Below are 23,738 nucleotides of genomic sequence, written 5' to 3' on the forward strand. Positions count from 1 at the left end.
CAGCCTGTTGAAATTTTGGTTCTTTCAGTCACTCTCGGAAGGATCACTGCGTTGATGTAACTTTTTTGCCCAGGTTCATTCAGGCGTCTATTATCAGTTTAACACTTTTATATGAGGACCTTTTCACTGCTTTCTCCTTCATGTAATTACACAGTGAACCCGTTCAACCCTGATCTCTTCACCAGCTCACAACAGTGCGAGGGGGGAAAAAATGTCCCAATCTTTTCATTTCTTAAGACCATCCATGATCGTGCTCGTTTATAATGAGCTGGAAGAAAAGCCAACTGAAGCTCATAAAGAGGATTCCTTCTTAACCTATACTCTTGGTCTTGCTTAAAGTGAAGGTTCACTCACATTCAATTTGTTAGGTGTCTTAACCACCTTGTATTTGTAGCCTTGCAGCGGTAAGGAAGTGTTGTTCATAATAGAGGGCTGAATCCAAATTTACCATGCTTTAGGATTAAGATGGCCCTGTTGAAATTGTAGTGATTATACATGCCGTCATAGGTTGGTTATTATTTTTGTGTGCAATGAATTGTGTTTATTCTCTATAATGCTTCCCGGTCAAGATTGCCCTATTGAGACTGTAGAGCTTTTACATGGCACTTTTGAGTGATGCATTGGGTTTATTCCATATTTTATACTTTATATGCGTCTGTGTTCTTAAAATGGTTTTTCTTTTATGGATATTTGATTATGTATATAAAGATGTTTTTGGCTGAATTAATCAAAATTTTGCAAATGGGGTTACAAAGGAAAAGAGCTCTTTCAAAATACATCAAGTCCAATGAAAAGGGCATGGGTGGAAGAGGTAGCTGCAGAAGCTGAAAAGTGATTCATGTTCACCTTCAAGTTAGATGCCCCAAACTGGCTACAAACAAAGTACCTATTGGGACAAACGGCTCCGGCTATAGTCCGCATTCCCATCATCTTGTCCCCTCATCTTCTGTGAACTCTCTCTCTCGACAATGATCCAACAGGATCTTTGATGCTGGCAGTGTCACAGATAACCAACATGAAATTTTTCTTGGGGCGCTCTCAATGTAAGTGGCAACATTCACACATATAATAACGTTATTTTAGATGCCAACAATCAGCTTATCCATATTTCTTCATCTTTGCCGCCCCCTTCCCTTTAAGAAGGCTAGATGTGGAGTTCACCCCTGCAACATCAGGCAAAGCCATGCGGCAACAAGTCTATACTTACATCTCTATGAGGGGGTGCTGCAGTTATTCATTACTTCTAAATAGGTGGTAAGCACGTATTTTGAGCAAAGGAAAAACCAAAAAAACGACCTGATCCATGGGCGAAGCACAAACAAAAAAATTGATTGCTAAAAATAAACCCTAGAAACTGATATGTAAAGAAATAATTACTACCCAATAAACAGTAAGTTACATTCTACTGAAAGTTTTTTTTTAACTAAAAAACAACACTGAGCTGCACACAGATTACAGATGATTTCGAGGTTAGGCGAGGCCCATTGATGTTCCACTATCATCTATGGCAATAAACAATTTCCAATTTTAGCGGAGTCAATGTTTCATCTGAAATGTTAAAAATCGCTAGTTAAATCAACTGCATGGGCCTTTTGACATCCAAGTTTCAACTTGTCTACCCATCCATGTCCGAGGTTTGTGTGTGATCTGTACCAAATGCCATGCATACAGTATTGATTTCACCAGTCAACCAAATATTTTTTTTTCGTAAAACTATAAAATGGCATGAATATCAGTCAGTATATTTCCCATGGGAGACATACTTCCATGCATAGATAAACTGCATCCCACTTTGTTGTTGAAATTAGCACACCATATCCAAAGAGAACGACCACTGGATACAAACCAATAGCAACCCCGATGACTGTTTCATGAAAGATGCCAAAGTAACAAAAAAAAGTGCATAGTCCACACAGCCACAAAGCTGGAAACTGCACAGGACAGAGGAAGGGCAAATATAACTACAGTTCTGCTACTTACAGCGTAGAACATACTTTTATGGAATTGAAATTTAGTATTGCGGTTGAATCTTAATCATTACCCATGCCAAAAACTTTTACAAATAGAACTTAATCCTGAGGGAGAGGGAGCCTCTTGGAACCAAATAAAGTGAGTGACATTTTTAAGCAGTGTACAATGAAGTTTAAACGGTCTGTAGGCACAGTCTGAATTTAGAGTGCACATTTAGTGTTGTTAAAAGGTACACAATAGAAAGCATTGTAAAAAACTAAGACAGCCACAGCTGCGGCAGCTTCCTTCCAATACAGCACAGTGGCTATCAAAATTGCTGAATGAGTTAACAAGGCCGTTCAGACCTCGGCCCCTTTTGTTTATAGGCTGCCCACAAAAAGAGAAAATTATATTTTTATGTGCCCCATCCAATCGAAGACTCATCAGCAAGCTCCGGAGTAAATATTGTGTGATCCACCCAAAACAGGATCGTTCAAAAATGAATCACTCATTCACCCAATGCAGGTTAAACGAATAACCTAATCCCCACCATCTTCCTGCCAACAATCGACAGTAGCCAGAAACACATTCAGAGTGGATCGGTGTTAGAATAATGTGCAGAGAAGTTAATTTGGCAAGGACATCCAAAGCAGTCAGAAATGGTGGTTAGGCGAGTTCATGTAGAAAAAAGCATAAATAAATAAATAGAATATTTGTAATATAACCTTCCCAGCGAACCCACCAAGCCACACATCTTTGGAGCACACAACTACCTCAATCTGCCATAAATGACACCCAAGTTGGCGGAAGTTCAGGTTTTACTGGCAACTCAACATGTTTTAGGAAGGTCGTAACAGTGCTCTTTATCAACAACTTTTATGCCTGGCCTCAAATGCTGGTGATATAGTCTCTACCCTCCCCTAGTGCTATAAATTGCTGACCTCGCTGAACGGATCTCAAGGCGACTGTGTGCACCAGATTGCAAATGAAAAATCTGGTCAAATAGCCCTTTGTTTAAAAGTCTACATTTCAAGTTTATGTACAAAGTTTTTTTTTTAAATATGTAAAATTCAATAAAACTATTGCAATTTGTCAATGTAAAAGGGCCTGCGGTAGAAACCTAAATACAACATAAATGTATTTTTTTGCTAGTACATTAGCTAACCAGTTTGGGTAGAACTGTCCGCAATGGGATGCTGCCATTGGATTCATTCATCAGGTTAGCTCGTAGTTTGTTGGCGACACCCACTACAGGAGGTAGTTTTGAGTTTATCCCTGGGAAAGAGCTAGTGTGGTTAGAAATCCGTTTCACAGAAGTTTTATCAGAACTCGGGGGTTTGGGAACACGCTTGCTGATCCAAGGATGTCTCAGTGCTTGACTCGGGGTCATTCGGGCTGATGGATCCCAGTTAAGACACTCCTTTAGAAAATCAATAAACAGCGAGTCATCACAGCCTTTCAGGGCAGTCACCCAGTCTTTGTTGCCAGGCGAACCCCGCATTTTTCCACGACGGGACCGGCTCCCGTTGAGTGCCACTGTGCCATTAGGAAGCGTGGTAACAGTGCAGTATCTGGGATAGCCTTTCGAGTTGATGAAGTTCTTGGCCCGCTTGGACTGCTCGAGGAGCTTAGGGGGTGGAGCCCCAAGGAGTTCCATCATGCATGCCAGCTGATCCCCCTCGTCCTCACCAGGGAAAAGGGGATAGCCGGTGAGAAGCTCAACCAAGATACAGCCAAAACTCCAAATGTCGATGGGCATACCATACCTGCTCCCCAGTATCACCTCTGGGGCCCTGTAAAAGCGTGACTGAATGTATGTGTAGACTCTTTGGTGTTCAAAGCAACTGGACCCAAAGTCGATTACCTTGATTCCGCTGCGGCCCTGCTGCTTTAACAGGATGTTTTCCGGCTTGAGATCACAGTGAATAATTTTGTTTTTGTAGAGGGCCTCCAAGCACTGCAGGATTGAGTGGGCAAATTTGCGCACTAACTGCAGGCTGAAGCCCTGGAACTTGTTGCGCTTGATGAGCTCATACAGGTTCATGCTAAGCAGCTCAAAGGTCATGCAAATGTGATTACGGAAGGTAAAGCTTTCAAGCATATGAATGACGTTCATGCTACCGGTCTTATCCTGTTTCTTCAGATGTTCTAGGATTCGGATTTCCTCAGCTGCCTGCCGGTGGAAGCGCTTCTCATTGCGCACTAGTTTTAAGGCCAGGTGCTGATGTAGCTTATGATCAAAGACCTTAGCCACTTGTCCAAAGCTGCCCTTGCCAATAACCTTCAGTACTTCATAGCGGTAGTACAGATGATCGTGGGGCACCAGAATATAGCCACCCTGGTCGTCATCGTAGCCCCCATTGTTTGGGCCACCCACAACACCTTGTCGTTTTTTTGCATTTGGACCCACAAAGTAGATTTCGGAAAATCCCCCAATTTCCTGCAGTTCAAAGGCAGACAGTTGATGCTTGTATTGTTTTATAGATTGCTCTGCAGTCAAGTAGGACATTTTGGCAGACTTGGTGGAGCTATCACTGGACTTCGTGGTGCTCGAGCTGTCCACACTTTTTTCTTTTGAAAGCAGGGGCATGGATTTCTCCGATCCAGGACCCCCCGCTGATGGCAGAGATCCATTTCCCCTCCGGTTGCTGGTATCCTCGAATAACTGTTGGACTTTCACGTGCCCTTGGCTACCATTCGACTGTGGGTCCTTCATGGTGTGTCTGTTACTGCTTACCTGTGCAGAAATAAAGAAAGAAGCAATTAATACACATTTGGAGAGAACAACAAGAGGATTTAGAGCAATACAAAAAGCACTTTCAAAACAAGACATTTCAGGCTTTTGAAAACGTTCTTATTCATCTTATTTGTAGGTTGCAGAGCAGCCAGATTAACCACAGCATGGGTTTTATCATGAAGAGAAACTTCATTTCTAGTCACTGCAAACATGTTACTTCTACCCATTACCCAAATGAGGTTAAACAGGACAGATGGTAGGCCATTCACACAAAGAGAAAATGTGTTTGTACCACCTGGGGGGGGGGGGGGGGGACAGTAAAAAAAAAAAAAAAAAAAACACACGGTTAAAAACCGAGTTTATGGCATGTATTGTGTGTTTTTTATATTAACTGGTACATTTCAGTGGACTTGCATGTCTGAACCAGAACCTTAACTCAGTTTTTAACCGATGGTTTTTCAGTGAATGTTATTGTTTATGATTATGATGTACTTAATTTCTACCCAAGGCCATGAGCAGCAGGGTTTGGGTGCAAGGCCCTGCGCCCACCCACACCTAAGGCTAAGCATGGCAGGGTAGGGCAGAGGGCCTGGTCCAGCACTTCCAAGCAAAATCAGGCACTAATTTTCATGTTTGGCTTTGGTTGAGCTTTATTTTAAATACTGTCTAAAATTCGCAATTTAATGGCGAACTTTTAAGTTGAGGACCACTTTTTTAGTTGCTCCCCTTTTCGGGAGTGGTTTCATTATTTCTTACATCTCGGTAAACGTGGGGCAGTTCGCTTTACTCCGGATGCGTTTTGGCTTATGTAATTAGCCTGCTTCACAGGTAAGCAGTCTATCTTCCCTCGTGATGACAAGGTGTTTTTAAAGGGCAAGTGACAGACTACCTTGCTGTTTATCGTAGCCTCCTGGTTGTATATATTTTTTTTAAGTGCGCTTTGTGACTTACGAATCACGATCCATTTCACACAAATGCTGAAAGTCCTTTGTTGTCATTCAAGTAGTTCCAAAGTACCTTGTCGTCTATTTCTTTAGAGTGTACATTGAAAAACATATATTGTATTTCATAACTTGGGTGAAATTAGATTTACAAATTACAAACCATTCCACACAAACGCTGCAGTCCTCTGGTTTTTTTTTAATGCAGTCCTGTCACAACTGTTTTGATATATCCTCTTGGGCATTTGTGTGCTTCAAGCCAGTGAATGGGAATTTAAGTATCACCTATCCCATCCTTTACCCGCCTCCACTACCAATTTAAATTAGGGCAAAGTTCCAATCCCTTCGCTCAGTCGGTGGAGATGTGTGGGTCAGCCTGCTATTCGTTTCATCCCGGACAGACTTTCTCTGTAAGTGGGGCCACCTCAAGAGCAAGAGCAAATTTACCTCAATCATAGCAACAGCAGTGGACAGATACTAATCAAAATGAAGCAATCATTGCCTGGTCCATGCTCTACAGAAAGAGAAGGAAGTGATGTCTGGCATGTGCTGGCCAATTAGGAGGCATCAAAGAAGAGTGACAATGAAGCCAACGAATAGTAAGCAATGAGCAGGCTCCAAGTCCTTTATAGTAAACAGTACCCCTCCTAAGGCATTGCATGTGCTGTCGACAGGCGAGATCTAAAAAGCAGCTCCACTTCATAGGCCCCTAACATTCTTTTGCCATCTAAGAAGTTTGTAGGAAGCCTTCTATGAAATCAAATGGCTTCCTTTATGTTTGACCAAGCTCGTCACAAGCAAACACCTTATGGCCACAGGTGAAGATGTTTCAATGTGATCGCCAACACCCAGCTGAATGGAATGCAGCTAGCCATGCCCCCCAAGGGGTGAAAGTAGAGGTGATAAGAACATATTATTGTTCCTCTACAACACAAATAATTATATCCCAATGGGAGCACCCGGGACAGTAGGCGAAGGATTTCCTCCCAAAGGAGAACATTGCTGAGAAAAGCAAGGAGCGGACAAACCGTACGAAAGGAGCCAGCTTGAGGGGCTTGGCCTCTTCTTGCTGTCACTCAATGGGCATGTGCCTGCATAGGTGTGGACCCCACTTATGGTAGAAATTGGTTAGACAACCCAACAGCTGTACAGGCAATGTACTCAAAAGTTTATAAACGGACCACTACCAACTGGCCTCTTAGAGAACTGGTTGCCTGAAAGGAAATGTAGAGTTTTGTATGTGCCACGTGTAAGGGTTTAAAAATATAGCTACTGTTGAGATCTCTCATTTTCACTGGAATAAACTCCAGGCAGCTTACCCGCCAGGTAAAAAAACATTCTGGACACAGTGGTTGCATGTTGTAAGATAGATCCGAGGCTAGGGGCAATAGAGGAGCCTTCTCTTACTCCTTCAACAAGGACAAAATGCAGGCTCATCAGCATCTTTCATAACAGTAACAGACTCGCTGACTGTGGGAGAGGAGTACAAAATGAACAGGATGGTGCAAACTTTTGAGTCCTGGACCATAGAAAAACCCATGCCTGGATATATAAAAAAATAAAAATAAAAAAGGCACCTGGCAGCAGTGGCCCTTTAGGCAATATAAAAGGGAGCCGGCCTAGACAGGCGGCGTTAGTTCCAGGTGAAAGGGCAACTGTAAAATCCAAGACCCTAAAGAGTTGATTGAGGCGCTATAAGGGGACTGCGAGTCCCAGTTTGAAGACCTTCTGTTCTCAACAATATTCTCTCTGGTGCTATTTGGCACCATTAGGTCTTCTGAGCTCTTGACAATGCTAAAAGACAGTAATACGCTTAGGGCACTGAAACGGTGTGTACTCACACATGACTAGGCAGAACTGACAGCAAGGCAATCGAAAAAGTGTGTGTGTTTGTTTATTCATCCCCCCCCTCACTCACCCAAGGATGACATGCTTCATCATTGAGTTCCATCCTCACACCCAGAATGCAATGGCGGTTTTGAAAATGAACGACATTAGAAGATCAGAGTACAATGAAAATTACGAGTACAACTGCCTCCAGAGAGCAGAATCACCTCTATTCGATGCAGACTCTCGCCGGGACGTCCCACAGCTCCCACCCAGACTACTGCAGCTTCTAACAGCTATACAACAACCTATACACACATATAGGATTATATGTGTATGGTGTCATTCTTCTAATTAACCAGACGTACTTTTTGTGAGTTTAATGATTGACAGGGAGTAGTACGTATCTGGTTGGGCCTCTCCCACTAGATCCTTTGTGTGAGTGTGAATCTAAAACTCGCCACATGAGAAACGGGAACAGTGTGCAGTCAAGTCAATATGGGGATTCCAGAATCCCAGATTCTGCCCAGCAAAGCTATTGAAGTCCTACATGGCACACGGACCGCAGCTGCCTGGGAACTTGCTGGTACACCATTTGTGGAAACCCGGTGTCCCTATCCCAGCTCAGGCAAGTGTTAGAAATAGCACTATAAAGGCCAGGTACTATAGGAGAAAGTTATCCACACCCTCTTTTTCGCATAGAAACAGTCACAACTGCATTGAAAGAGGGCCTCCCAGAGGGTGGTCATTTTGAAAATAGGAAGGTGGGTATCGAACAATTACAAAGTACATGTTCCAAACTGAATGTCAACAAAAGGTTGGCAATGGATTCCCCCAGAGGGAATTAAGCAGTGTTTAGATGGTTTCATTTTTTTTCTCTTCAATTTCAAGAACAAGTATTGCTGGAGATGTATTTTGTTCCAAGGACAATCGCCGAACCCCCGAAGTAATTGTGTGCAATATTAGAGTACAGTGAATTATAAATAATGTACAAATGTTTCCTGCTATGAAAAGTATGTCCAACCTAATTCTCAAAAGAGAGTTTCCATCACAGTCTATTTTGGTTGATAATTAACAGAATCCGACCAGAACATCTGCCCGAGCTGAGCTCGTCATAAGCGCCGAAAGGGCTAGAAATGTTGCAGACCGCTAACAGTGTGTAATCTAAAACCCAATTACCTACAGAAAGTAACGACACCAGCCCTGCTCATGGCCTACAAGGAGGCTGTAAATGACTAAGTGCTTAGACGGGTTGACTGCTCAACGTTGTAGAGTCCATGGGAGGCCGCTTCTTCTCCTTCCTCGCGGCCAAAGCATGGAACGCCCTACTGCTCCACCTCAGACAGACAACATTGCTCCCCATCTTCGCAAGAAACCGAGGAACCTGGCTCTTCAATAGATCCCCTCCTTGATGGAATGGAACCTGCACCCCCACCCAGCCTTGAGACCCTTACGGGTGAGTAGTTGCGCTTTAACAAACCCCTGATTGATTGATGGTCAGGACATCTCAGCAGCTGTGCGGTCACAGTTTCCTTTTGTTCAAGTTTCCTAACATTTTTGTTTTGCCAATCTCTAGTTAGTCCTCAAACAGCTCGAATGCTTCTCAGGTTATATGTTTGCAAGGCAGAGAGGAGGATAACCTCCACTGATCTCCACACACTGCAGTCTCAGTGTACCCACTGTAGGCCCCACTATGCACAAACCTGAAGTGGGGGCAACCTATTCCAATTCGTGGGTTTCCGAAGTAGCACCTATGGTAGCTGCCTCATGGTCTTCCTGTGTAAATTATGTCCAGAGGCTTTGCACATATTTGGGTGGGGCTACTTCATATCGATTATTTTTTGTATGATGGGATATTTGCGAAGAGTAACATTTTTTCTGTATCACTCATGATCACCTGAAATGCTTCACGAGCACCATCCTTGTACCTATCATTAGGGTTAGCCATTCACAACCATTTATTTTGCAAGAACGACATGTGTAAGGTTGAGGATGGATGCTGCCATGTGCAACCGCTATACACCAATTCTTCCTCTGCAGTGCTTTACTTAAGGGATTCTGCAGAGGGACTACACAATGTTTCCTGCACAAGCAGCCTCTTGGAAGATGTACTAGGTCATCTACATTTAAAGAGTGACCACTACAGTTTATTTTTGGAAGAGGACGTCACAGAATTCGCTCTGTTAAGGGAAAATGTGACCAAGACTCTATGGGACCTTTGCTGCATGGGAACATCTGAGCTAATCCAAGAAGAAGAAAGAAACTGACACAAAGTACTGAAGCCCTCTCCATCCCTCAACAGAGATGGGAAGGCTCTGCAAGATACCAGACTTTAGCAAATGCAGATGAGCCGACTGGGGAGCACAATCTCTTGTAGAATCGTCTAATGCAGACTTTGCTTTCATCATCATTTTGAATCTGATGTTACTGTGGTGGTTCAGTGCCTGGTTGGCTTGCCAGGCAGTCGGATCAAGTGACCTGAGGGAAGTCCTTCTTGCCTTTGGGCTTAGAATTGTTTCTGTGGGACAGTGGTCTGTCACAGTCATAAAAGCTGCTCCACTTCTGAGTGAAGAAACACTGGCCTGGATCCTACAAAGCATCTATGGGGACATGTAAATGACTACCAACACTAACTCTGCCTCCCAGGCCAGAATTAAATGAGCAGTGTCACGTTCTTTTACAGATTACCACGTACACCGTCTTTTGTTCAGCACTGCCTTTGGTTTGTTCTTTATTCTTTTAGGTGTTTATGAACACTAGGGACCAAACTGTACATATTAGTGGCTTTTAACAAAGCAAATTCATTTTGGCAAGGCATGGATTGCAGCCAGCTAATAACTGCAAACTTTGCCTGCGAACATTGCTCCACTGGTTGCGTAAGTGAACTGTTCTGGCACTTTCCTTTATTTTTGTGCTTTCAGGATTGTGCTGATATTCTCAGTCATGTAGTGATTACCTACTGAATATAGTGTGCACTTTGAATAGCCTCCTTTTGTCATTGTGTCATAATACATTACTGTTTCTTTTACTACGATCATTTGAAGTTTTATTTCTACTGCAACTGTATTATTGTAGACTTGAGTTATTATTAAAGGACTGCACACTCAAACTTTGGCTGGAGATTCATATGTTTACTGCAGATGAGATAACCGTGTTGGACTATATACAGATTTGCCCTATTCAGACAGGAGGGATCTGCATTTCCGGTCCCTGGTCCATCTTGGCCATAAGGGGCGGGACGGGAAGGCCTGCGTACATGGGTATCCATAAGGGCTCAGCAGTGCTTATTCCTTGGATATACCTCCAGGTCAGCAGAGAAAGGAATGTATAATCACGGGTTCCAAGAGAGAACTCCTGCCGCCCCCACTACTCGCCGTTAAATAGGGCACGGCGCTGCGCAGCAAAAGCCGCAGCTCTATTGCCAGCATCTGTTTCCTATTCTGGCCTCCGAGTGCAAGAGACAAAGCGGGAAGAGGGAGCCAGAATAACCGCAGGAACCTGAAATAGCAGTTTGGCAGCTGGACTCGAACACAAATAGTCGTGGATTAAAAGTACCCAGTCACAAAAGGCCAGGCACACTGTGCAGCTGTCAGCAGTGGGTGCACGAGAGTGTGCTGGCACCGTGGGCGGGGAGCAGATCGGGCGACACGTGAAGCCACCCAGCCCTTCTGCTGCCACCGACTGACTGCTGGGAATGACCCTCCCCGTGAGGACACGGAGCACGCCCCAGTTCCCTGCCTTTCTCCTCCCAAGCTGCAGTCTCGTTTCCTGGTACAGAAGGGAAGATACAGTCCAAGAGACAACACCCCCACGGCACACGAAACACCAGGAATACGAACGGAGACAGGGTTTATCCATCAAGGGATGCAGTCCCTCCTTTCCAATGAAGACAGATGAGGGTGCATGGGAATATACAGACACTTATTTGTCTAGGTGTACTAAAGCACGGGCTGCTTGCACAGCCTCTGCCGAATGTGCTGTAGATATATAGGACTCTTACAGTCTATACACTGCTTGAGCGGACTTCCGGTAGCAATGAAGCCAAGAGGCGAGCCATTTACAGGGATCACAGGTAGAATGCTGGATTTTATGACACACACTATGGGCGTGGCAATGGCTATCCTGGTTGTCCAAGGAAGGATTTTATTAATAAGGTGCGGTGGCCTGACCTTTATAGAAATTAGGCGGGTCACTGGGCCGGAATCAGCGTCAGATCGGCGTGATGAGTTTCTGGACTCCACGAGGGGCCGCAACAGGCCACTCTTTCCAAAAGGCCCACTGAGCTGTCGCGGTTAGTCGTCTATCAGGAAAGCCTGACACGACACTACAACAGCCACATTATCCTGCCGCAAGCCCCGACTCGCATGTAAACCTGAAAGCCAAGCAGAGGCTGTTTCGCAAAACAAGCTTTGCAATGCCACTGTTAAGTCAGCCTTTGGCTACAAAAATCAGAAGAAAGCATTAACTGCGAATGCGTTGTTGGGCAACAGCCACTATTTTCAGAGCCGCACACCTGGACCTTTTAGCAAGAGAACAAAACCAATGCACATACAAAGAGATCAAACAGGGTAGCTCGCTTTGAAGAGGCGGCAACTGCTGCCAACTCCAAACAAGCCTTTCACCCTGGACTCTTCCATCGCTCGCCAGCAAGGACTCTAAATAGTTCCTCGTGCAAACCAAAGAACTTGTCACACAAACACACCCAGAACCAGGGCTGGCCACAGCAGAGGGAGTGGAGTGTGAAGCATCCAGCTGAGGCCGACAGGACCTTCCTGTTCAAAACTGCTCCTAGGAGGCAACAGTATGCAACCATTTAAAATAGCCTCAGAACCCAAGGCAAATCACAAGGCCAGCTATTAGTCGGTGCCACTCAACTTGGTTACTCATTTCATGCCCTGGTTTTAATGTAGTTCATCAGCAATCTTGATGGTATGAGAGTGATGCTTAAATTTAGGGTTTTTGTAAGTGCTGCAGTCGCGTTCAAACCGAGGGTGGTGGACAGCAATTGTACGGGTAGTGAGGATAAATGTGTCACGCTCATATTGCACAATACAGACTATGGTGTCCATATAGGAAGTGAACAACAATCGCCTTAGATTAATGAAGACTACAAACGTGTTACACACTGCATTGAACTGGAGACTCTTCTGTGTCCAATACAATGGATGGGTGAGACTTCACAGAAGGGTTAGTTGAAGTTGTGCCACGTACTAAGTCAGCAAGTATCTCAAACCATGACTATGCAATATGGTGAGATACAAGTGTTTGCTTTGGGTTTTGAGAACGTGCCGTCATACTGTCACTTCAGTAACAACAAACAAGTCAGGTAGAACTAGCAGTCAGTAACACTATGTTCTTGGACTTCTGATTGCTAAAACTTTCTGAAGATGGCTCACGTCCAGAACCATCACTGCATATGTCCAAAACTATTCTGTAATAACAAAAGAACAATGTGTACCTGACCCAGTCCGCCTGATCACAAGATGAAAAAGTTTGTTTGAAACGGTTTACTTTGGTAAAGTAGGGCTGCTAAGTTTGCAAGAAATTTGAGAGAAGGTTGCATTCCATCGATCACGAACAGGTGTAGTCACTGGCTTTCAGTACCAGAAAGAGAGACATTGAAATCCTAGTGTCTCGTCCACAAAGCAATATGTGGCTTATTGTCCAACTACCTTGCCACGGTGTTCATCCCCTACCTTCCACATTGAGGCTTTAGGTCCGTCAGTCCTAATGAATTGTACATGGAATGGATGCATTGCAAGAAATATGGAGGACGGTTCCTCCATGTGAAAGGCTCATCTCAAGGGATCTCTCTGCAATTGGTTCCCAAGCTGGAAACCAATCACAGGAGGTCGCTAAAAGCTCAACTCTTCAAGGAGACGTACAGTTAATCCTTTCGCATGTGCTAGGCTCCCACCTCTTCTGCGGTTCATTGGAATTAGCCGGTTAGACGCCTGAACCTGGCTATTGCTCCCATCTTCTTGGGCTTGCTGTTGACTCTGCTGAATCGTTCCAAAGGTTCACACATATTTCATCATCCTATATGGATGAACCTTGCCATCAGCGATTATACACCTGTTGAATGTGATCAAACTATGCTCGACAATGATCAAAATGTCTTTCATATACATGATCCCAACGCATTCAGAGTACTGCAGGCACTTGTGGTGCTTTATAAAACCACAAACAAAAATAAAAAGTTACTGTTTAAGTTTAAGCCCCACACTGGAATATTTCTTATTAAGGCACCTAATCCTCAAAGGTGATTCCAAACGGTTAATTTCTGGATCAACTCGTGCTGTATTTGAAATTAAAGGGACCTGCCCTTTGTTTCCAAACCCAAGCCTACGACCCCCAAAAACAACATACCTACGTTCTAAAACTTAAGAGGTAGAGCATTTGAAGACCGGTTTATTTAATTTCTAACGATTGCTCTCTGCATCGTGCACAACTTGCCCTGTCTTTAGCTGCTTTGTACAGCAGGACAGAAACCCGAGATAGCAGCCAGGGGCTTGCACAACGGCCTTTGGGAAGCAGTGGGCTCGGTGCCAGCTTCAGTGCCGGGTTTAGGTGTGCGCTGCAGCCCGCCATCACCCAGCACCTTCCAGGAATTGTTTATTTTCCAACCCAGACAAGGCAGTCCAGGAAAAAGCAACGCAGCAGTGTGTCAGACTGCACGCCGTGGACAATGCCGTCAAATAGAGGAGGCAGGTGTGTGCGTGTCAAGGACGAGAAACATTACATATCGCATTTAAATGCTGGTTTTAGTGGAAAGAATAGGCAGAGAAAGAACCCTTGCACAGAATCAGAGTGACTACAGCCAAGCGAAGCAAGGAAAAAGAACCACTGCAATGAAGAAGGCTGGCTGCAATGCAAGGGAGACAAGATACAAGCACTGGCCAAGCCAATAGGACTTGCCTATGTGAGTTATTGGCTATGCCATTGTCCCTTAGCCCATGTTGAACAGAAGCGTGGCTAGTGTTCCGCATGGCTAAAAGGTACTGGCGTAAAGTAGTGTAGAGTGGAGGGGCATAGAGAAGAGTGGGTGGAGTAAAGTGGCGTGGGGTGGGTATAGCGAAGTGGTGTTGCAAAAGGTGGGGTGGGGTACAGTGGGATCGAGGAGAGTGGGGTAGAGTAGAATGGTGCAGTGTGGTGTATAGTGGAGTGGCGCAGAGTGGGGTAGAGTAGCACAGAATAGAGAAGCAGAGAGTGGCATAGAATAAAGTGGCAGAGTAATAGAGTTGTGGGTGTAAGTTACTAAAGCGTCAATAGAGATACCAGCTGGAGTGAAAGCAACATAAATAAACAGTAAAACATCTGAACATTTGAAATTGCTGGAGACATGCAAATACATTCTGTGTCATGAATTGATTAGTTGTAAAGAAAGTCCAATGCAAAATGAAAGTGCATCTACTGAACGCATTCTTTAAACCAAAGCGTATCCTTTGAAAGCATTCATTACCCTTGTTTTGTACTTACAGAGCATAATTCCATGCACCAAGTGGGGTCTCAACATTACCAAAGCATCAATAGCGACGGCAGATAGGGTGAAAGCAACATACATAAGAAGTCGTATGCCAGTGTTAAAGAGTACGATAGCACATTGGGCATCCTGGAATAAATACCAAAATGCTTTTTAAAAAAACAAAACAGTGTTTCAAAAGGACGAGAAAGACAAAAACACGAGGAAGGAAGGAGCTAACAAAAGTAAGCAACGTCTACGGGAGCTGAGCAATCAAACGATTGTAAATTAGACATACAACAAAAACAACCAATGGACCAATGGTAATGGTGTGGGCGAGTAGTAAACCCACTGAAAAAACTAAACAACTGCAGTAATAGCTAGTGCAGGGTTAAAAGAGAATACGGAGTAAGAGTAGAGGAAATGATGACGTAGCGGAAAAAGAGAGGGGAGGGCGAGGAGGCTCTTTTGTACAGTACTAGATAAATGCCTGTTCTTAGCCGGCTCTCTCTTGGCCCCGTTGCAACAACTCACCACTTCCTTCTGTTCCGCGCTCGTCTTCACCACTCCCTAAACTGCGTCTACTGTGATTTCTGGCGGGAAACTCTACTGTACTCGTGTGCGTCAAGACTGGTAGGAGTTTAATTTGCCCAAGCTTCGCTGAACATTTCACCTGAAGCCCGTTGTTCCCAAAAAAGAATCATTTGAAAAAGCTGAATCGACGTCTGTTGGTGCGCCACAACCTGCAAGACTTGCATTACTCAGAGTACTAAACATACACTGAAAGGTTCCCATATACGTCAAAAACTCCACCGGCTTCCGAAAGCGTTTTGTTTTGAACTGTGCAAGCCTGGCAGTGGTGTGTGGGTTTTCCTGCCTCACTCTCAAATGTCTTTTTGCAGTTTGGTTCTTAGCTGTTGCTGTAAAATGTTGGAATAAAAGTGGATCGGAAAAACAGAGCAGAGTCTATCCTTCTAAACCCGCATTACTTCACTGGCTTTTATGGAATTTCAATTATGGGAAATATATTTTTGTGCTCACTTACCCCTGAAAGCATGCAGCCTTGCCTGCTCAAATATTCTGTTTCTCCCTTGCCATGTCGATGGAAATTACTTAATGGACAGGCAACAGTTTGTTGTTTGGCATCCTGGAGAGGCTGGCCTCTTAACAGGGACAGTGGTTGGGAATTCGCCACATGCAGTCCCTCTATCCCAGAAGTCTCTCGATAGAAATGACAGTAACTCATGTCCTCAACCCAGAATGCCATTACCAGACAGATACACCCACTCACGCCTCACCCAGGGGAAGATACAGCTTTTGCACATGAACCTGTACTATGTGCATGTAGAAAGGTTCAGCCCTAGGTGTCAACTACCAAACAGAGACACACTTGCATTGCTGCTAGCGCTGGGATGCCTTAGAGTAGCTATGCGCTCAAAAAATGCTGTATTAAACTAAATTAAAAGAATTGTGGTCATGCTCTTAGGAAGACACATTGTTCTGCAGCAACACCCAACCCCCACAACGTGAGGATGGAGAAAATCAACTCAAACCCACATAATTATTATTATTATTATTGTAGGGAAGAGACACCATACTCAATTATCCACCTTTAAGAAAAGAAAAAAAATCCCCTTTAAGGAAAAAAACAGTTGGGAGGGTGAAGGGTCCCTCAATGCTAAAAAGTATTCATCATTATCAAAAACGTAATCCTTGCCTCAAAAAGGATGGCACCACTAAGAGGAACCAACATTTCCCTCTTCATCTCCAGGAGAGGGCCATATCTCTTGTAGATGGCCATTGAAGCACATGGGCCTTCCTGGAGACATCAAACCACAGCACGTCACCAGCTTCATGGCAACCTCTTCAGATCTAAACAGGGGGGAAACATTAACCTGTATCAAAGTTAAGAATCATCTAAGCAGTGTAACTGGCGGGATAGAAAATTACAAAGATTCTAAGTTGTAAGGCCAGTCTTATTGGCATTCATATAGTTTTACAATTGGTTCTTGTGTGTGACCACAGGTAAATTGGTTTCAGAGACCAAGCTTTGTGGGTTTAGGAACAGCACGGGGAGGTGGGGAATGGTCACAAAACAGCACCAAACAATACATCACCAGTGGCACAGGGGCAGTCGGGTGCAGGTTTAGCATGAGGACACCAATGCTATTTGATGGAGATTTTCCTTTTGGCCAAAAGGCTGCAGGCGTTTCACCAGAGGTTGCAGGAGGGAGACTGATGACAGCAGAGGTAAGTAGAGATGTGAGTGAGTCGTAGGGGCACTGTGGGTTTAGCTTACCAAGGCCCATGGGCTTCAGGTGCATCGGTGCCTTTCGACATCAGCATCTACTTACCGGAGCCGGCCGCGATACAGACTCTGGATTCACACTGCAGGCGCCGCCATGGAGATCAGTTGAGATCAGGATCGCTGAGGAGACTTCACCACACAGGTGAGCCACTCAGACTCGGCCCGTGGGCGTCGGGTGCATACTGGCCAGGAGATGTGGATCCGCCTGGATCCAGAGTCCTTGGAGTCGGTTTCTTTTGGACAGGTCTGCTGCCCATGAGACTGGAGTCTTTATCGAAGGCAGAAGTCCTCCCAGGGTTTCAGAGGTCGCTGGCTGCATGACTGGTCACAGGATTGCAGAAGCTGGAGACAGGTCAGTAGGGCTCGGGCCAAGGCAGTTGTCTTCAGCCTTATCTGCAGGGAGGTCTTCTTAGGTCGTTGCAGATCTAGTTTCTAGGTCTGGTGGAGCCACCTAAATAATACATTTAGGGTCGTTTTAGGGGAGTAGCAGGTAGGGCCAATGGGCACCTTACCTGGGGTGACTACATGCTCCATTATGCCACCCTCCTGTGGGAGGGGGCATAGACCTAGCCAGATTGGAGGGGGCTCCACATCGTCAAGATGGCGGGGACTCAAAAATGTGCTTCAACTCGCCCTCCCCCCCCCACAGGGATGGAGTTGGCATAGGTGGTCACACCTTCTATTCTTCCAAGTTTTCCTGCCCAAAGTGGGGATGTAAACTGGGGGCTTCCATCTGCTGTTAGCAGCAGAGGCTAGGTGTCGCATTACAAAGGCAGCAGGCCTTTGACGCTTGTCCCTTCGAGCACTGGCCCATCCTGAGGGAGGATGTGACACACCTCTGCGCAGGATGTGCATTGTTTCTGGTACCAGAGAGCAGAGACTCGCCACCCAGGGTCCAGAAACATATCTGGTGGTGGTTGGTTGCCTACAGCAGGTCAAAGACCACACTAGGGTTGGTAGGTTTCTAAGGGGCACCTCTGAGGTGCCGTCTGAATACAGGGCATAATAAATCTCACACTGGCATCAGTGTGGATTTATTGCGAGGAGTAGTTTGGTACCAAACACTCCTTGGTTCAGCAAAGCTGTGGAGTTCGAGTTGTCGAATTTCCAGCTCATGTACTCTCCATGACTTCCCTGTGACAGACAATATGAAGGTATGGACCCTAATATTGTGGCAGCATATCTGCTCATGCAGATCTGCCCTCACCTATAGTATAGGGCACCCTGGCTTATGGCTTTGAGGCCTGCTAGAGGGGTGACTTACCGAAACCATCAAGCTGTGCTGGCTGGCATGGCAATCAGACTTTGCTTTCTCCCTCACAGGGAGATGCAAGCTGCAGGTGCGGTGGCATAGTCCCAGTGAGGGGGAGTTCCAGGGAACATCTTTGGGCTCCCAGGCCCTAGGTACCCTGAATACCACTTACTAAGGGCATATAGGGGGGCAGAGGTATCAATTGTGGATATGTTTTTAGTGAAGAAGCACTGGCACAGGGGACCTGGTTGGCAGGGACCTGTGCACTACAATTGAAACTGCATCAAAACCAGGCAAAAGGTGGGGGCTAAAGTTAAACAATGCATGGGAGCAGAATCTACTTAATTTATGGGGTTTCCAGTGCGATCCTTGTTGCAATGATGTATATCAGATTGGTGGATGCCAGGGCAAAAGTAGGGCTGTTTACAGATTAAATGGTCCCAAAACCCTGGAGCTACCCCAGGGAGCTCCAGTTCGACACGATCTTGCCCTATCCATGTATATTTAATTTGTGATGTCCAGGGGTGATTAATATTTTTATGCATCATCTCCTCCTTGCATCATTGCATACCTCTTTTACTAGTCAGATCTACTAAACAAGCCTTTCTAAACCTTTCCCTCTGACTCTTCATCCCCCTTCTCCTCCACTTTTACTCATGCCAAATCTTCTACTACTATGAGCTCTCCCAAAAACTTTCTAAACCCACCTCTCGTCTATCCCTCCACCATCCTTTTTCAATCCAAATAAATTCACATGTCCACCGCCGAGATAAATTTAATATCTCCCTATACTAATACACCAATAATCCTTTTAAGCTCCGGGAGTAGTGAGCTACTCTCCGAAAAAGTGCTTCGAAACCTCGTCAGGGGTAGTAAGCACTATATAAATGCATTTACAATTGCAATAGAATGCCATTCCCTTGTCTAAATATTCTGAGTTCACGATGAGCCGTGTGTTTTGCGTATGCTACAAAGGTGTTGCGGTCTGTTATGAGTGAGGACTGAAGATCTGCTCTGAGTGTATCAGAGAAAGTTTGACGCTGCAACTACCTGCGAGAAGATCAAGCAGAATCTGTAAAAAACATGTGGTGTGAATAGACGGGTACCAGACTGCAGCTAGCCCACATAACAAGAGATTGGTGCCACACAGGAGAGCAAGGACAATCCAATTAAATAGCTAAGTGCATTAGAGGTGCACATTGTTCACCCAGTTCTACATTTTTTGTTGCTTACTCATACGTGTTGTCTTGCATTTGTAGTGAAAAAGATAAAGCACCTCTAGGCAAAGAAACCACCCAGGACTGGATGAGCTACTTGCACCCACTTATGGACAGCTGAAATCCTCTAGAACACCTCAGTACTCTAGCAGCCACATTCCTACAGAAAACCAGACAGTGCAGGAGAGACAGCTACCTCAGCCATTACCTAGGGACCACCACTTACGCAAAAAGAGAATGATAACTGGGATCCCAAACGCAACCAAAAGAAACACTATGATTTAGGGGTGAATGTGGCATATGTTCAAGAAGACAGACAGCAGTACAGAAAAGACCTGTGTGCAAATCAAGGCAAATTGGATCAACTAACAAGGAAAAGGTAAATAAAGGACAAAATCAAAGTCAGCAGCTGTGCCCAAATTAGAAACAGATTAGCCGGTTCGCTGAAGGACAAGAACAGCAGGTATGGAACATCCGGAGGAAACGTTCAAGAACAGTCGTCTCAATGATTTTGCAGGGAAGTCTGCCAAAAGATACCTTTGCTAGGCTATTCAAATTTACATTTAGTGCATTTGAGGCAAGAACTGAATGTATTGCTCGATGCAAGCATACTTCAACATTCTAGAAAAACTGCTTTCTTTCTCATAAGAAAGGCTTTTATTTATTATTATTGATATATTTAATCTACAGACTTGAGTTCCTAATGGCAAATGTTGGGACTGGTAAAATAACATTGTTTCACTAATTACCATTCATCAGAGCAAGAGATGATTTAGGACCGAGGTACAGGGTTGAAATTTCCTACGTCAAAATGAGAAGTATGCGTGATTTGATTAATTTGCTTTCACGTAATCATTCAAAATGTTATTTACCCAAAATTATGGGAAATGCTTATCCAGCATGTCTCGCTATGTTTTACACAAAATACGTTCCTGTCAATTTTTTTACATGAGGACGCAATTCACACTAAAAAGTGCAAATAGACAAAAGCACAGCGAATAACAGTCACCCACGTTTGTGGTACATTTTTACTACGAATTGCATTTTTACAGTTAATGGCACTGAATTACACGAAGTGCTGTAATTTGGGAAATTTCTCATAACAAACATAACTTGACCAGAGACCGAGTTCCTCGCCAGAGGCGTCCCTTTAGTTTAAATTCATTGCATTTCGCCTGACACGGGATCTTACATTTCGCCTGACACAGGATCTTAGAAGACTTGCTCTATTGTCCATAGACGTGAAGGAAGATAATACACTAGGAACCCCCTATACGCACGTCAATGTCCAACATTGCTATATGGTGTCTGCATGAGTAACTAAGAGGTAAAGGAAAGCGGACTAAGAGTGCCTTTTATTGAGGCCCTACTACACAAAGAAAGTAAAATATACATAAAGAGTTTAGGTGGGTGAAACGCTGCACAACAAAACGCATTCAGAACTGGTTTCTGCAGCCTAACACGCTGAACTGTAAACAAAATAGCTCAAATGATTCAGTATAAGTGGGAGGCAATAGGAGGTGTCGACAAGAAGCAAAGTGTCAATGTACTTTTCGATCATCTTAACAATTATTTTATAATTTAGAGGCTTATTTCAACAAACCATTGTCATCATGGACTTCAATTAAGTTGGTTCCTTTCAAAACAACCAAAAGCACATCTCCTAGAATGCACGAACTTGCTAAAAGAAAGTGCAGGACTGCAAAATTCTCTTTTCAGTGACCGAGTTCTTACAGGCCAGTCACCTGGATAATGTGGTGAAAACAAATTTGCTGTTAAGGTTTATAAACGTTTTTAGACATTGTCCAGAGACAGCTTTTGCTTTTTTGCCAGCCTCATGTTTTCCATATGAAGTCATAATTAAAATACAAACATATTTACATAGAGTGACTTTTGGAAAGCCATCATTCACAATTGCTCCCGCACACTACAACAGTATATAACAATGGGTTAGTCCACTTGAGACATTGCAAGGGATTGTGTTTTCCTCTTGCATATGCATATGTGCACATCTGCCTACAACAGACGTGTACTTCAGTGTCAGGACTAGCCTGCCAATCTCTGCTTTAATTGAACTTTATGTTTTTTCGATGAGTAATGTTTTGCTTACTTTTTCCCCCCGCACATATGCAAGCCACCTTTTACACAGGGGCATATTTAGGCTTCGACTGAAACAGTGCATGCCCAGTTGCTTGCAAGACATTCTGTTAGTGGGTGGGCTTTAAGCTCACTGTAAGCTGCTTGGCTTCATCGTCACTTAATTGATAATTTCTGATTTGTTCATGCGTACAAGTCTCGCATCCTCTTCTTCTGTTTGACCCTCCCCTGTAACACGTCACAAGTACTTGTGTCCTTCCAATGCTTGCGTTTTGAGAGGTACTTTTTTGTTTTTGTTGAAACACTCTATGAGAGAGTATGTGTTTGCGAGCTGTTTTCCTCACGTGCATCATCCTCACGCTCCTGTCGCTCTCTCAGCCATACGATTCTGTCCCCCTCAAGTGCTCAGGTTGCCTCCCACTCCGCTGTACGTGTTCTTGCATGGCCCATCCACATGTTCATGTGGTTGCTTTCCCCCTCCCACCGTTTATCCTTTTGCTTGCCCCCATCTGCTGCCTGTGTTGTTGCTTGCCCTCATATGCTTTCTGTGTTGTTGCTTGCCCTCATATGCTTTCTGTGTTGATGCTTGCCCCCATCCGATGTCTGTGTTGATGCTTGCCCCCATCCGCTGTCTGTGTTGATGCTTGCCCCCCATCCGCTGTCTGTGTTGATGCTTGCCCCCATCCGCTGTCTGTGTTGTTGCTTGCCCCCATCCGCTGTCTGTGTTGATGCTTGCCCCCATCCGCTGTCTGTGTTGATGCTTACCACCCATCCGCTGTCTGTGTTGATGCTTGCCACCCATCCGCTGTCTGTGTTGATGCTTGCCCCCATCCGATGTCTGTGTCGATGCTTGCCCCCATCCGATGTCTGTGTAGATGCTTGCCCCCATCCGCTGTCTGTGTTGATGCTTGCCCCCATCCGCTGTCTGTGTTGATGCTTGCCCCCATCCGCTGTCTGGGTTGATGCTTGCCCCCCCCCCATCCGCTGTCTGGGTTGATGCTTGCCCCCCCCCATCCGCTGTCTGGGTTGATGCTTGCCCCCCCCCATCCGCTGTCTGGGTTGATGCTTGCCCCCCCCCATCCGCTGTCTGTGTTGATGCTTGCCCCATCCGCTGTCTATGTTGATGCTTGCCCCATCCGCTGTGCATGTTGATGCTTACCCCATCTGCTGTGCATGTTGATGCTGGCCCCATCTGCTGTGCATGTTGATGCTTGCCCATCCTGCTTTGCGTATTGCTGCTTGACCCCTCCGCTGTGTTGCTGCTTGACCCCTCCTGCTGTGTGTTGCTGCTTGACCCCTCTGTGTTGTTTTGTGCCCTCCTCAGGGCTGGTTCTAGCCTCCTCCCACCGACTGTGTTGTTGCTTGCTACCCTTCGAATGTTTGTTTGCCCCTCCCACCCTCTGCGTTGTTGCTTACCCCCCATATCATCCTTGTTCTTGCTTACACCCCCACCAACTGTCTATGTTGATGCTTGCCCCTTCCTGCCCCCGTGCTGCTACTTAGGCGGCCCTCCTCCCGCTGGCCATGTTGTTGCTTGCCCCTTCTCAACCGCCCTCTATTATCCATGTTGCCACCGCCACCACCCCGTTATTTTATACGGTACATCACATCTTCGAGTTTCTAAGTGATACAAATAACAGTTGATACTATTACTCCGTTGTTGGTGCTCACATTTCTTCCAGACAGGACAACACATGCTTTCTCTATGGCAGAACGACCCCCGTCCCACACACCCAAAGAAAGGAATCTACACATCTCATAACACTACAAAATACCACGTGGGCAGCACTAGCACCAAGCGAAACCCAACAATGCAGTTTGTTGTCTGTAGCCGATATACTCATGGCAAGACACAAAAGGAGCAAGAAGGGTTTAGTTTCCTACACAATCCAAAATGTTTAAAAAAATAAAATAAAAAAAAATAAAAAAAACACACACTACAGGGAC

At 45.0% G+C, this 23,738-nt stretch overlaps 1 protein-coding gene across 2 annotated transcripts in view; it reads right to left on the reverse strand.

Moving 5' to 3' along the window:
- Positions 1-1,395: 1,395 nt before the first annotated feature.
- DYRK3 (dual specificity tyrosine phosphorylation regulated kinase 3) overlaps positions 1,396-23,738 on the reverse strand; it is a 48,311-nt gene continuing 25,968 nt past the window's right edge. For both annotated transcript variants that reach the window (XM_078644567.1, XM_078644566.1), the window contains exon 3: positions 1,396-4,687. In XM_078644567.1, coding sequence (XP_078500693.1) covers positions 3,107-4,687 — 1,581 coding nt within the window. In that variant the 3' untranslated portion in view covers positions 1,396-3,106. The remainder of the gene's footprint in view (positions 4,688-23,738) is intronic.

The sequence above is a fragment of the Lissotriton helveticus genome, chromosome 5_1 (genome assembly GCF_964261635.1).
Source record: "Lissotriton helveticus chromosome 5_1, aLisHel1.1, whole genome shotgun sequence".
NCBI classification, from domain to species: Eukaryota; Metazoa; Chordata; class Amphibia; order Caudata; family Salamandridae; genus Lissotriton; species Lissotriton helveticus.